The 16,337-nt window shown below is 37.6% G+C and overlaps 1 protein-coding gene and 1 non-coding gene across 2 annotated transcripts in view; both read right to left on the reverse strand.

The window, feature by feature from the left end:
* Positions 1–2,337: 2,337 nt before the first annotated feature.
* Positions 2,338–16,337, reverse strand: part of LOC100598092 (POTE ankyrin domain family member H) — a 44,481-nt gene continuing 30,481 nt past the window's right edge. Inside the window, 4 exon segments of the mRNA XM_030801185.1 lie at positions 2,338–3,094; positions 4,103–4,259; positions 4,626–4,680; positions 6,305–6,375. Coding sequence (XP_030657045.1) covers positions 2,959–3,094; positions 4,103–4,259; positions 4,626–4,680; positions 6,305–6,375 — 419 coding nt within the window. The 3' untranslated portion in view covers positions 2,338–2,958.
* LOC115831999 lies at positions 13,257–13,363 on the reverse strand. The gene has a single exon (XR_004027475.1). It is a non-coding gene; the product is annotated as a U6 spliceosomal RNA (small nuclear RNA).

A 16,337-nucleotide genomic window follows, 5' to 3' on the forward strand; every position in this document is an offset into this window, starting at 1 on the left:
CACCCGCTGACTAGAAATGTGGTCGGGGACTGATGTAAACAAGAGTCTGGCCACGTTTTAGTAGCGTGGCTGTGCTGTGCTGAGGTACCTCTTCCACCCCTTGTCAGCTTGGGCTCTCCAAAGCCCGCAGGCCAGAACGGCTAGTCACCCAAACAGCAAAGGTAGGGGCCTGCCCCTCTCTCCAGGAGCTCTGTCCCAGGAACATTTCACATTTCCATTGGCCAAGGAATGCTGGTGGGGGTAGCTGGAGGCCCCAAGTTGGGAGGTCCTGTCCAGTGAGGTGGAACAGGATCAGGGGCCTGCTTACAGAAGCAGTCTGGCCATGATTTGGTAAAGCAGCTATGCTGTGCTGTGGGATCTCTTCTGTCCCTGGTCAGTTTGTATTCTCCAAAGCCTGCAGGCTGGAATGACTAAGTTGCCTGAACGGGAAAGATGGCGGCCTGCCCCGTCTTTTCGCTCAGAGTTTTATCTTGTTTCATGGAGCTTAATTTTTAGCCTGTTGATTTTACTGTCTACATTAGACTTGTTGAGGAAGATAAATGAGAATTCATTGTCTTCTGTAAATAAACCTGTTCATGTCTTGTTCTCTGGAAAGAAGTCTCTTTCAGCTCTCTGACTTTGGTCACAATCATGTACAGCAGTAGCCAGTCTACAATGACGTAACTGAATTTCCATTTCCAGTGTTTCCTTGTTGTGTCTTACATTGTACAGTTCAGAACTGAGAATTTTATTCTCAGTTGTCAACCTGCTAAGCTGTCCACTGTACTGAAATACTGTGCTTCCTCATTCAATTTTTTTAAGGTATGCACTTTTATCCAAGCCTTCATACACCCCAAGTTGGGGTACAAATAAGGGGAGCCACGAAGGCTGATCATTCAAAATAAAACAAAATTAAAAAGTATTAAGGCGAAGATTCAAAAAATTTTGCATTATGTAATTTGCATGAAAGCAATGCTATCACCTCCTCTGTGTGAACTCGGGAGAGGACTGGGCCATTCTCCTTAGAGAGAAGTGGAGTGGCTTTTAGCCCAGTCGTCCCAGTTGGCGATGATGTCTTGCTCCATGGGGTACTTCAGGGTCAGGATGCTTGCTCTGGGCCTCGTTGACCACATAGGACTCCTTCTGATGCATGCCCCCCATCATGCCCTGGTGCCTGGAGTGCCCCACGATGGAAGGGAAGACAGCCCGGGGGGCATCGTCGCCCGCAAAGCCGGCCTTGCACATGTCAGAGCCGTTGTCAATGACGAGCATGGCGGTATCATCATCCATGATGAGCTCACTCAATTGTAGAGCCTTTAAAAGATTATCATTCTTTTTTCTCACACTTTCAATTTCCTCCAAATATTTCTCTTCTCTTAGCTGGCTCTGATGTTTCATTATGTCTAGCTTCAGTCTTAGCATGGCAATTTCTTCCTGCAACCTACTATGTTCATGCAAGAGGTCTTTTTCTTTCTTATAATGAAGAGAAATCTAAGTAAACAAAGGGAACTTTTAGTTAGCACTCAATAGATTGACATATCATGATTTCTTCTGAAATTAAAAAATAACGTGTATTTGTATAATGAAAGAATCCCCAAAGTGGATATTTAACTGGAAAAAAATTGGACAAAACTTCAAACCTAAAAGAGTGTAAATTCCTCTAGTGATTTATTTTTCATAGTCTTTAAATACATATTTAAACTTTTAGGAATCTGCTCCTGAATTCCTAAAAGTTTAAATATTTATTTAAAGACTATGAAAAATAAATCACTAGAGGATTTTTAAGAATCTCAGAATTAAAAAAGCCTTTCTCTGAGTTACAAAAAACCCAGAGGAATAAAATATCAGATTGATAACTTTGACTATATTTTTAAGATTAGCTTTACACTCTGATATCTAACCTATCAACCACACCATCCTAAGAGCCTTAGCTATGCATATATATTTGGACAGAAGCAATTTCTCAAAGTTCTTTAAGTTTCTTTTACTGAAGAATGTTTTACCGATATTCTACATTTCTAACATTTTTATACTGTTATAAGAATTACATTTATTTATAACTGTTAAATCTAAGCACTGTACCCTTCTACACTGTACACATCTGTATCTAAGCATTGCACTTCTACATACAATACTGAACTCATTTAAGATAACGATTCTTAAAAGGAGAGATCAAAAAATATATAAACGATGCAGTATTTTCCCCAGGTCTTCTGATGCTACTTCTAGTGATGCTCCACAAAACCACAGTTACTTCTGTGGTGTAAATATATAAATACAAAAGAAGCCTATTGTTTCAAAATACGAATGGTAAATAAAACTTATAAAGATTTTCTTAGAAATCATGAGATTATTTGCCATTGCAATAACTTTCATTTCCTCTTTATAATGTTGGAAACAGTACTAAGTGTGAAATAGGGGAAATATACTATTTCTCTAGGAACAAAATACTTATCAATAAATGATCACTAAATGTGTATCATGGCATGTCATTGTTTTCAAGCCTCTTTACATTGAAATGAGAAACTACTTGGAGCAAACTGTTCCTCTCCGCGAAAGGAAGGATAATGACATCCACCATGTGGCCTCTGACCCAGCTATACGTTTCCTACTTTCCTATCAGTGAAAATAATCAATTGACTTCTCTATTAACATTTTTTAAAAAACTGATGTCCAAAAACTAGAAAATGTGTTTTTCGTAGCAAAACTTATTTTTGATATGGAAAGATCATCAATTCTTATGAAAATATCAACTGCTTCTCCTTTGGACTGAGGCCATTGTGCAGGTCACTACTTGACTGTTGCAGGCAAATGGAGCTGAATTAAGAACATGGCTTCATCCTGTATGTACATATACAGATATATGACGAAGGATATATAGAATACATACACACATATATATGACTTAAAAATCCTTTACATTTCCAAAATACGTAGTTTTTAAAAAATATATACACATATAAAAACATTTGAAAATAACTAAAAAAATACCTCAGAATTCATTTTCTTTTCAGCCACTTCTTTCTGCTTTTCTTTATGAATCAGAATCTCATCTTGTAATATTCCAGTGTTCTGTTCTTCAGAAAGTCGCTTCTGAGTATCATTTTGTTCGTCGCTAGAAGAAATTTTAATTTTCATGAAATACTGGAGGTGTCCCTAAAATGATCTACAGGGCAAGATGGCGCCATCAGATGTCATTCACACAATGTATATCTGCACATTATTCCAAGACAAGGCAAAGGGGTCTCACATCTGTTAACCAGATGTCCCCAACCATGCTGGCACCAGGGACTGCTTTTGTGGAAGATGATTTTTCCAAGAACCTGAGGTGGGGGATGGTTCCAGGATGATTCAAGTACATTACATTCATTGTGCACTTTATTTCTATTATTGTTAATATATAATGAAATAATTATATAACTCACCAAAATGTAGAATCAGTGGGAGCCCTGAGCTTGTTTTCCTGCAACTAGATGGTCCCATCTCGGTGTGTGTGTGAATATGCTACTAAATTAATGTTCAAAATGTATTTACCAACAGTGTATGAAATGTCTTTTTCAATGAAACCATTTCCTTTGCAGCAACACGGATGGAGCTGGAGGCCATTACCCTAAGCAAACTAATGCAGGAACAGAAAATCAAATGCCACATATTCTTACTCTTTAGTGGGAACTAAACATGAGAAATCATGGACACAAAGAGGAGAAAAACAGACACTAAGGCCTACTTGAGGGTGGAGTGTGGCAGGAGGGAGACAACCAAAAAACTACCTTTCGAGTATTTTGTTTATTATGTGGCTGATGAAATAATCTGTACCCCAAAGCTCCATGATACAGTTTACCTATATAATAAACCTGCACATGTACCCCGAAGCTAAAATAAAAGTTCACTGAAAAGAAAATGCCTTTTCCCTCACATTTGCCAATACTGGTTATTTTTCAAATAAATTAATGACTGGAAAAAAAGGTAATTCATTGTTTGCTGATTTTCATTTTTCTGATTAATAGGCAAGGGCTGAATATCCTAGTAAAAGTATAAAATTTGTTCATCATGAATATTACCCAAATTAGGATTAGTTTGACAGCACATAGTTACCTCCTGTTCAATGCTGCCGTAGGCTCACCTGTGATACTCTTCATTCTCAGTGTCAGGAAATTGCTGGCTTTCAGGTGTTCTGCTCTTCCTTGGAGGAATTAATCCATCATCACCATTGCCAGCAGCCGCACCATGAGTCAGGTTTTCCGGGAATCCCACATGAGTACTTCCGTGCTTCTTCATTCCTTCTTCGAGAGCCATAAAATTTTCTAGCTGGAAAATACACAGAATAAGAAATTACCTACTTTAGCCACATTATCTATTGATAATCAGACTAAAACTGAGAAAGATAAAATGATTGGTCCAAAGCTCCTAAAGTGGCATTACCTAGCATTTTATGGCACCATTCGGTATTATTCCATAAAAATGAAAGAATATCTCTAGGGTTTGTATCTCTTTAAAATTCAATGTACAGAATTCTGAGTTAAGTATTAAATTTTTCACTGATGATTTATGCTACTTACATTGAGAGGATCATGTATGCCTACATTTACTACACTTTGCTAAACAACATAACGTAAAAATCTAGTTCAACAGAAACATTTGAATACGAAGGTATACCTCTCTATCACCATCCTTATTTATTTCTGGTTCTTGAGACATTTTCTGCAGATGCAAAAACAGTAGGTTAATTTGCTTGTTGTATTTCTGTGATGTCTCCTCTTTTGGAGCACATGTTTTTAAAATAATTTTATTCTTAAGTAATCAAGTATGGACAATAAAAATCAGAAAATAATTAAAATTAAACTGTTAAAATAAATAAATAAAAATTAAAATTAAGAATTAACTTTTTAATCTATGTTTAGCTACTGCCACATCACTGGCTTCTAACATGTGAAAAATAATTCACCTTAGACAAATGGAGAAGAAAAACACGAACCTGCAAACTTAACTTGGTCACTATTTGTTTGGACTAAACTTAATTTGTTATGACTTAAATCTACCAAAAATGAATCAGCAGAAGATTTGTAGTGTTGCAAAATCTTCCTCACTTGAAAAGAGTTTACCTCACAAAACCCTAACTAGTGAGCCCCTATAGTGCACTGAAGTGCTTTTCTAAAAGATTCCTAACTGGATTGTAGGCACCCTTTAAACTATTAGGAGCCGAAATCAACACCAAACAGAAAGAAATACAAATTCTCAAATTTTAATTGAAATTATATACTGTAATGTGATAGTGTTATGTATCCAGATTATCTGCTTAAGTCCAGTTCTAATATATTCTAATGTGTACTAATGACAGTAGATACAAAATTTTAATCTGTACTGATTTTCTGCAACTGAAAGAAATTAGAATGTTATTGTGTTTGTGCACTAACACCAAAGGTCCCATTCAGCAAGATAAGATTCTTGTAAAAGGCAGTTCGGTTGCTTTTATGACCTGTTTCCCTCCCTGAACAGAAACGCTGAGGTCAACAAGAGACCACAAGGCAGAATATATCTTTAAACTTGGTATCAGTGACTGACAATATAAAACTGCAGATTTTCAATCACTGGCCATGATTACTCTTTAACCATGAGTCCAGCTCAGGGACCATCAGTGTTACATTGTTCATAATTCCTATTGCTTAATAATATGATTCAATAATCGATGTTACTTTATCATGTTACGGTGTTGTAAAAATAAAAGAACAAAGTTCTGAAATTTGTTTTTGCCTCTATTCCAAAAGGAAAGATTAGCTGTAAGCTAATCAAGAAGGCAAATAAGAATACTTGAAAATAAGAGTATTTTAAATTTTATAGTGGGTTATGTTGAAGTTAAATATCAAATATTAAATTAGAATCTATTGATTCTTCTGTTAATAAGGTTGCTGATTTTATTACGATACATTTTAAGAATCTATTAAAATATTCTTTTTTTATTTTTTTTGAGACGGAGTCTTGCTCTGTCGCCCAGGCTGGAGTGTAGTGGCGGATCTCAGCTCACCGCAAGCTCCACCTCCCGGGTTCATGCCATTCTCCTGCCTCAGCCTGCCGAGTAGCTAGGACTGCAGGCACCGGCCACCATGCCCAGCTAAGTTTTTGTAACCTCGTGATCTGCCCGCCTCGGCCTCTCAAAGTGCTGGGATTACAGGCATGAGCCACCGCACCTGGCCAAAAGATTCTTTAAAAAAGAATCTATTGATTCTCAAAGCCTAGTCTGAAAGGTAATTTCATTTGGACTATCTAATATTATTAAGGCAAAAAAAAAAAGGTTAAACCAAAAGTTTAAATTTAAAAGTTTCCATGCCTCTGGCTGGCCATTTTGACTTCCTTTAAGCCTTTGTGACTCTTCCCCTGATGGCAGCTTTAAGTCTTGTTCTGTTGAAAAATCCATATAATAAGTTAAAATCAACCACTTAGAACAGTTAAAAACTATTGCCTTTTAAAAACAGATTTAAGACAACATTTCATTTTATTTCATAAACTGAGCGTTTAATCTTTCATGAAATTGTCATTTATGAAATAATTCTCAAAAACTTCAAAAAATCACTTGGGGAGACACCAGATGTCAGCAGTTTGAAGACACACAAACATGTCAAAAATTCCCTCATAAATTCATCCACCCAACATCAATGAACAAAACCACCATAAACACAGCTTTAAAATACAGTAGAAACATATAAGGTGAGGCCAGGCACGGTGGCTCACGCTTGTAATCCCAGCACTTTGGGAGGCCGAGGCGGGCGGATCATGAGGTCAGGAGATCGAGACCACGGTGAAACCCCGTCTCTACTAAAAATACAAAAAAAAAAATTACCCGGGCGCGGTGGCAGGCGCCTGTAGTCCCAGCTACTCGGGAGGCTGAGGCAGGAGAATGGCGTGAACCTGGGAGGCAGAGCTTGCAGTGAGCCGAGATTGCGCCACTGCACTCCAGCCTGGGCGACAGAGCGAGACTCCGTCTCAAAATAAATAAATAAATAAATAAATAAATAAATAAATAAATAATAAATGAAAATTAAAAAAGAAACATATAAGGTGACACAGTATATTGTTCTGCACTTCCTAATAGTACCTTATAAATGATTTCCAAAATCACTGCTGACACCTTTATTACTGTACAACATCTTCCTAATATCTAAAATGTTTCCCTCCACTATTCTGACAAATTTATTTTCTTTCTTTTTTTTTTTTTTTTTTTTTTTATGAGCCAGGGTCTTGCTCTGTCGCCAGGCTGGAATGCAGTGGTGCGATCAGCTCACTGCAACCTCCCACTCCCTGGTTCAAGCGATTCTCCTGCCTCAGTCTCCTGAGTAGCTGTGATTACAGGCAAGCACCACCATACCCAGCTAATTTTTGTATTTTTAGTAGAGATGGGGTTTCACCACTGGACAGGATGGTCTCGATCTCCTGACCTCATGATCCGCCTGCCTCGGTCTCCAAAGTGCTGGGATTACAGGTGTGAGCCACCACACCTGGCCTTATTTTGATCTTTTGAAATAATCCTATGTGAAGTCTTCCTTGATTCTGCATGTCTTTCCCAAAATAAACAGGTACCTCCTTCCTTGAGGCTGCCTTAGTACTTTACTGATTTTTCTACTGCATCTTTACCCCCTAAACTGTGCATTATTCCTCCACATGTCTGTCCCCTCTGCTCCAAGACTGCAGGGGAGAGTCTTACACATCATCTTTGTAAAAACAGTCTTTGTTTTATTCAGAAATTTTTTATTGAGTCCTGCTAAATACAAGCTAGACGTTACGGTCTAAAAAGAATGAAAATAAAGCATGTCAGGGATGGCTTTTCTAGAACACATGCCTAAGAAGGACTTAAATATTGAGGCTAGCCAGATTAAAAGGGGTAGAGGGCAGGAAAGGGTGACAGCATGCCAGGCAGCAGCAAGAGCGGGAGCGAGGCCTGAAAGAGTTAAAGTATTTGCCTACAATAGAAGGATGGGTGAGTAGGACATTACCAGCAGCTCAATAATGCCAGAGAAAGGGCACACAGGGAAAAGGGCTAAAGATGGAGAGTGGGGCAGAAATCAGATTATGAAAGCCTTATGTGTAATTTTAAGATGCCCGGACATTAATGTTCAAGAGTGGTCCCTGATCCTATCTGCATTAGATATAGATCACTTTAAATGCCAAAACCAATATTCCTAGTGAACAATTATTCATTAAGACAAGGTGACACATAGCTCATGTGGACACAGCTGAGATGATATTATGTAGCAAATTCTCAACAATTCCCATGAACACTTGGAAAGTCAGTTCTATAATAAAGTCATACAAATTATAATAAATCAGTAAATATTTGGTTTGGGAAGATGCTTTGTAAAGTTATAGTGCATATGAATACAACTAAGAGTTGTGAATTCAGAGCTGTGACAATACAGCAAAGAAACCACATTGTGTTTGAGTCAGCAATCTTTAGATTTCTATCCAGTCTTCCCATCCAGTCCATAAATTCTAAGTATAATCCTGGTACTCACTCTCAAGTTTACGTTAAATACTATCCCATACAAAAAACCCTCTTTCTCTTACTTCTTTTAATTATTTATATGTTGCCTTGTTTAAAAGAAGAACATAAAAATGCCCTGCTAAAGGGATTCTGTTTGGCTGCAGGCTGCAAGAGGGAAAAACACAAAGCAGGTTTTGCAGAAAATGATTTTTTAGAAGTCAGAACTATGACGTGAAGTCAAGCAGGGCACTCTAGGACTGAATTTGCTGTGCTTCCTTCATACGCTCCTTGCTCTTTCTTTTCTGGCAGCTGTGACTCACACAGGTCATGGAGAGTATCATTCCCTAAGAGGAACAGCCATGATATGCATCTTTATCTATTAAGTTCATCTGTCCCAATTCTGTGTTCTGTGGATGCTGACTTTCGGTCACGGATGGTGATACACACGGACATTTATCATCAACTTTCAGATTCTCAGATCTTTGACAAGTCTTATTGCTGAGAGTCAAACTAGTAGGATGCAAATTATAAATGCTGATTATCCAATTACCTACTCAAAATATCCTACACGAATATTCCATTAAACATGCATAGAAAAACATTAGTCATTCCTGCTGACCTGCTGCTCTTTGCTCTTCTGTATTCACCAGAAAATTTCCTACTCCTTCCTCACGTCCAGGCTAAATACTGGTGTACAACCTGGAAACCTGTATATCGTCTGAGATTTCTCTCTGTCCCCCAAGCCTTTCTCATTCAATTATCACTAAATCATATTGACTATACCTCTCCTCTGCCTCCGTTTTGCATTCCCACTGCCACTGGGAACATAAACATTTACAAAATGGCTTTTATTTAAAAGAAAACCGCAACTATTAATGCTATTTCTTACATGAAAAAAAAATTAAGCCAAACAAATGAAAAAGGCATAACAAGGGCCAACACATTAAAATGAGTAACTGAGATTCCTAACGTTATTTATTTCACCATGGATGGGTGAAAGCCTTATAATACATTGATACTAGTCCAAGGATGTGTGACATGGAAACTACAGCTGACTACTGCAAAAGCTTCCTTTGTCTCCTGGTTTCTTTACATGGTAAAGAACCTTCCATCAATCCCAGCAAACTATAGGTTACAGACCAAATCCAATCTGCCTTATGCCTTTGTAAATAAAGTTTTATAGGAGCTCAGTCATGCCTGTTTGCTTACGTATAATCACGATTTCACGCTACAAAGCAGACAACAGCAGGGTTAAGCAGATATGACAGAGACCACATAGTCTAAAATATTTCCCACCTGGTCCTTTACAGAAAAAGCTTGCTAACCCGTTTTACACCGTAACCAGAATGCCTTAATACTCAAATTTAATCTTGTGACTCCCCTGCTCAAATTTCTCCAATGAGCCCCTGCAGCACACACTGTTGGCTCCCTATCAATAGCCATGCCTTATCCTTTCTTGCAGAAGAAACACAAGTCTATTGGGATATTTATTATCCCAATCCCCCTCCTCAGCCTCAGAAAGAGAAATGTTTATTCTAAGCTAATCAGGTATTTGCCTTCCCAGTGCCTGGTTTGGGAAGGAGCATGCGGTGTGACCCAGCCAATGAAATGCTACAGGAAGCCCCTTGCATGCTTCTAAGTTTTCTCCTTGTTTAAAAGACACATGTGAAGAAAAGCAGCGCTCGCGATGTTGTGTTGGGAGAACAAGATGTTTGGAGTTGCTGCGGATTAGCCAACCACGAAAGGAGACGTGAATAAAACAGTGCCAACAGCACAGCTGAAAGAGGGACAAGTGGGATCCCTAGGATATCAATGAACAAACAAAACAACTCTGGTTCCTACTGTTTTAGCCACTGCTCATCTAGTATTTGCAGTCCAAAGCATTCTACCTGGTAAACTTCCCATGGCCCACAGGATAAGACCTACTCATTTCTATAGTATTAAAAAGTTATCATAAACTTGCCTTAGCTAAATATTCACCTCATTCCCAACCTCTCGTATCTCACACTTTTGGTACTAGCAAAAGTGAATTGCTCAGAAACCCTGCAAAGTTCACTCAAGCATCTTGTCTTTTGCACTTGCTGCTCTTCCTGCCAAAGAGGCAATCTCATTAGATGTTCCTTCTGGCAAACACACAACCTTGCTGCATGTTCCTTCTGCCAAACATTATTCTTCTGCTTCTTTACCTAGAAAAATTCTTCTTTCTCTGCATGCTTACCTTAAATCATACCTACTTTTTTCCAAAATTTTCATTCCTCATTACATATGTCTGGCACATAATCAATATATAATAAATCATAATTATAAGCTTCCAGTGGGCATCTAGCACACAGTAAGCACTGAATAAAGTAGTAAAATAATGAAAATGACAATGATAATAACAAGCTCCTGTCTGTATTTTTGTTTGTGTTCTTTGGCATCAGAAAAATGGTTAGTATCTAAAAGACATTTGATAGTTATTTGTTAAGCAGACAAGTGAAAACATAAATAGAAATGTTTTCTTTGTAAATTCTGTTGAAAAAGCACAGAAATGGAGACAGCTCCACTACGAGCACCTTAAAGATCAAAACTACATCTATTCCATCTTTGTCTCCTGCAACTTATAAAACCTAACTTACAGAAGCTCCTTGATAAATAGATGGCTAAATTAAAGGTGTCCTCATACAGTTTAGACTATACAATGTATTAGGTGTCCACAACCAGGTAGCATACTAGCATTTTTGTTAGTGTGAAACATTTTTCTACTTTTATTATAATCTGCTGAGCCTAGAGTTGGGCAATTTGTATATTTATTATGACAATCTTTTGGCAAATGGTAGCAGAGCATCTTGTTCTAACAAAATTACTGTTATCATGACAATTAACCAGCAGGTAAAACACATCTTGTACCAACAAAGTAAATATATCCTTTCCAATTTCAAATGAGGAGGAATGAAGTCAGTAATAGTGAGACCTTATTGGGACAAGCATATGTAACATGACTTGTGCTTCAGTGTTCTTTTGTGATCAAAAATTCCTTACTTTTACTTTTTTATCTATGGTAGAACCACCCAGAGCAGGGGTCCTCAACTACCAGGCCACAGACTCGTAACAGTCCATGGACTATTATGAACCACACCACACAGGAGGAGGTGAGCAGTAGGCAAGCCAGGGAAGCTTCACCTGTACTTACAGCCACACCCCATGGCTCCTATTACCACCTGAACTCTGCCTCCAGTCAGATCAGTGATAATATTAGATACTCATTGGAGCATGAACCCTGTTGTGAACTGCCCATCCGAGGGATCTAGGTTGTGTGCTTTGTATGAGAATCTAATGCCTGATGATCTGTCACTGTCTCACTTTGCCCCCAGATGAGACCATCTAGTTGCAGAAAAATAAGCTCAGAGCTTCCACGGATTCTACGTTATGGTAAGTTGTATAATTATTTCATTATATATTACAATGTAATAATAATATAAAGTAGCACAATAAATGTAACATGATTGAATAATGCTGAAACCATCCCCACTTTCCCCAGCCCATGGAAAGATTGTCTTCCACAAAACTGGTCCCTGGTGCCAAAAACGTTGGGGACAACTGACCTAAAGTAATTCACTGTCACAAGTCTTACCTGGATTGCTGTTTTCAGAAGAAGCTTTTAGCATCTGTTTTTCTTTGTAGTCAGAAAGTAACTGGCAAATTCTATGTATAAAAATATAATAAACCAAATTACTATTTTAATACTGATATAAAAAATACTTACCAAATGTAAAATTCTTAAGAGTATTTCAAACAATATCAGAATATCAGAACTTAACAGTATTATCCCATCCACTTATGAGTACATTCTGCAAACTTCTCTTTAAGCTTCTAATTAAAGAAGAAAAAAATGTAGGGTGAAATACTCATAAATCGAGGGCATGTGACCCAGTAAATTAGGTTGCATTAGCATGACATAATAAAAAGTGTCCCAACTCTGCATAAGTCCTAGCTCCATAATGAACAGCTATTTGTTCTTGGACAACTTGCTTCTCTTAGGCTCAATGTCTTCTTCAACAAAGTGAGGACTTTGCTGCCTTATTTCCCTAGGTTGTTATAAAAATTTAAGGAGATAATATTTTTTAAATGCTCAGAGAAATAGTAAAGCAATGGAATAATCTCTTCCTAAACTTTATGACTAAAATTATCTTGGAATCCCAAATAAAACCCAATGCGTATTTTGTTCATAGGTTCTAATATGCAAATGTTGTAGTTTTCAGAAAATGTTATTGAGTCCTAATTTTGCCTCTTAGTTGTCCTACTCCTTATGGCTTATAATTCAGGGCATCTCAACTATGTCACAGTTTGTAACTAAATTTATTCATAAATATCTCATTAAAGTAGGTAATGTGATTGTCCACTATTACGGAGTTGATCAATCACACCAAGGGCAGAAAAACCAATGGATGTTAAGACCTGGTTTGGACCAACGATCCTTCTCTACAGACTCAAACTCTCAGCCAGCAGATGTTTGTGAGGATAATGCTTTATACTGATGTTCAATTCCAGCTGACATGGGAGACCAAAAGTCTACTTTTATTTTTTTTAGTTTCCATGAAGAAGTTGCAAGTTGACATTCTGTAATTTTCGACATACATACTAACAATGTATTTTGCACCGAACACGTTATTCAGCTCAAAGTCATCTCATAGACCATCTTACATGACTATTTTTGCAGTGCAAATCACAATTTCAATATTTTGGTGGCACCCATTTTGCTTTGATTCACACTGTTTCCTTAGAGCTAGTCAGCAAATAGTCAAATGACCTTCCAGTGACTGCACAAAATATGGAATGCTTCAAAGATTTGTGCTGCCTCCTTATGCAGAAGCCATGCTAACTTTCTCTGTATTGTTCCAATTTTAGGATATGTGCCGCCGAAGCAAGCACAAAGCCCTACTCTTACACATGATTAGTGACGAGTCATGGACAAGGCTTGGCTCTGTTAAGTCCAACTAACCTACTTGAGATTCTGAGAATTCTCTTCAATGGCTTCCTGTGAGCTAGAATTTGAAAATATTTTAAAATCTTGAGCTAGAGATGGAAGTAGCTTGGACGATTTTCATTATCATGTAAATCAGATCACTCAAGGGGCCAACCACAGCTGGGAGCCACTGCTCAAGGGAAGGTTCATATGGGATTTTCTACTGCCCAAGGTTCTATACAGGATATAAAGGTGCCTCACAGTACAGATCTGGTAGCAAAGAAGAAGAAACAAACACTGATCTCTTTCTGCCACATTATTTGAACCCCTCTGACCCTTTAGAACAAGCCCACCCAATACCTGCTAGAGAAAAGACCAACAACAGCCTCAAAGGATCTCTTACCATGAAGGTCTCAGCTAATTCTTGGCTAAGATGTGGGTTCCACATTAGGTTCTGAATATGGGGGGAAGGGCCAATTTGCTCACTTTGTGTGTGGTTTATAAAGTCAGGATGCCCAGTGGCCAGAGCAGGAGGCTGGTGCTTTGGGAACAATGGCTGAGCATATAAGCATAGGTATGGGAACTAAAAAACGTTGTACTTCAAAGTCACTGTATGAATCGCCATGAAGACTTGAGGGACCTGAATCTACCGATTCATCTTAAGGCAGCAGGGCCAGTTTGAGTGGCAACAATGCAGCAACAGAATCAATGGAAACAACAGAATGATTGCAATGTCCTTTTTTTTTCTCCTCCTCCTGACTTGATAAAAGGGACTGTCTTCCTTGGATTTAGTGAACCCCTTCGGTTCCTGAAAAATTCAAGGAGTATATAGGACATAGTCCCCAGAAGACAGTACAAGACTTGCTGATAAACTGGACATTTGCAGGCCCAAATAACTAATCAGAAAAATCAAAGATGTGACACTATTTTTTATCCCATGCATAGGTGTTACACTTGGATGAAATGAACAATGTTGGGATCTCTAAGGATAAAGGTCTTAAAAGTCTTGACATAAAGAATCCTGCACCCATTGGTACTTCTAACTTGTCTTGCTTTTTGTCTGATTTCTGGCTGACGCAGGGGACTAACTCACTGCCACTCTAAAACTACCTGAACCAAACTATGACATCTCACTTGATATGTAAGATGCAACTGTTATAATTATTTTAAACCTCAATTTAGCATTAACTAGCCTTTTAATGTAAACACTTACACATTATGATGACTAGAAATAGCATACTCTCTGGCCGTCTGTCCAAATAGATCTTGAGAAGATACATCAATACTTTGCTCAAGTAGAAGGCTGACTATACTTGCTGATCCACAACATACAGCAAGTATGAGAGCAGTTCTAAAATGACAGAGATAGGAACTGTAATAAAGTTATTTTAAAAGCTAACTTGATATACGTTACCAATTTAACTTCTTGCCTGTCTGTGCAGAATCAAACATTTACATGCACTAAAAGACATAAGCATCTTCAGTGCTCAAGTGTTCATCTTTGTAAAATACCACCAAGGTTAACAGGAAGGGACAAAACAAACCCCTCTTATCTCAGTGGGGTATTGCATAGCAGAAGCTACTAATTTAAAGTCCTTTGACGGGCAAGAAACAATGTTAGGGACACTTATCTGAAGTGAACAAAGATTTAAGTGAAGATTTTGTCACAGCTTCCCTAGACTCATATGCTGTAATAGAAAATCAGCTAGGGGGTAAAATAAATAAGAGCTCTCTGCATGCTGAAAGCAGTAAGATTAATAATAATGGTAAGAATAGTAGTCACAGGAGTTTCAGTTAATGATGCCAATAAGCATGTGCTAGGCACTGAATTAAATGCCACATATATCTTTCTTTCTTATGCACAGCCAACTTTGAAGGATATATTCTCCTATTTTTCATATATGACAACATATTTGGTGGTAAATAACATTCCCAAGGTCACACACCTAGCAAGTAAGAAAGTTAGGAATTCAACCCAGTATTGTGTGAATCCAAAGTCTAGCTCTTTTCTCTTTATCACCCACCTATGGCTTCCCTTCATTAAAGGAAAAGTGTATCCACTTAAAACTATCTTCACTCCCTCTCTCCATACCAATTAAAAATAAAAACATCAAAATACACTGGAAATAAAAAAGGAAAAAAGCTGTTGAACCCACAGTATGTGGGAACAGCAATTAAGTGTCATGTAGGGATAAGCTAACAATATTCTTCAAAGAAAGCAACTTAAGGCAAAGTCATTGAAAAGACAAAGGATTTTCTACCCCATTTATGTTTAATACAGCGTATTTAGTGGAAAAGCATGTAAGACACAAAGGTTAAAAACTATTAGAAAGCGTTAAGAAGTTCAATACTGAGTCATAACTTTAACTGAAAGTTAAAGTTCAAACTTCATAATATTAATATGAAATCCCTTTAGCTAACATAAGATCATGTAACCAAAAATGTCACATAACAAATAACATCAGTCAATATAATAAAAGATGAATCCTACTAAAACTGTTCTTTATGTTGCCCAGTCCAAATAACTGTTTTTCTACCTAACTGATTTGTGTTCATACTGATCACTATATCCCAGTAAGTATAATCTTATTAATTTAATATTTATGACTTGAGTGACTGCTATCTAGAACACACAGATTAAAAGAAACAACTATACCTTCCATATATATCCAGTGCATTTAAATTAGCTTTTTTCTTGATTAAAAATTTCACCACTTGCTGTTTTTGTTCATGTACACCAAGTAACAGTGGTGTGAGGCCAAGCTGCAAAACAATATAAAGCGAAAACTTATGTAATTCAAAAAAGTACATATTCCTCAACTGAAGTAGAAACTTTATATAAGATCTTATGGACTTACATGCATAGAAAGTAAATAAATTGTAGTCGCTTCCTTCTCACTCTTCTGTGCTTTCCTACACACTGCTCCTTCCCTTGGAAAC

The sequence above is a fragment of the Nomascus leucogenys genome, chromosome 20, assembly GCF_006542625.1.
Source record: "Nomascus leucogenys isolate Asia chromosome 20, Asia_NLE_v1, whole genome shotgun sequence".
NCBI classification, from domain to species: domain Eukaryota; kingdom Metazoa; phylum Chordata; class Mammalia; order Primates; family Hylobatidae; genus Nomascus; species Nomascus leucogenys.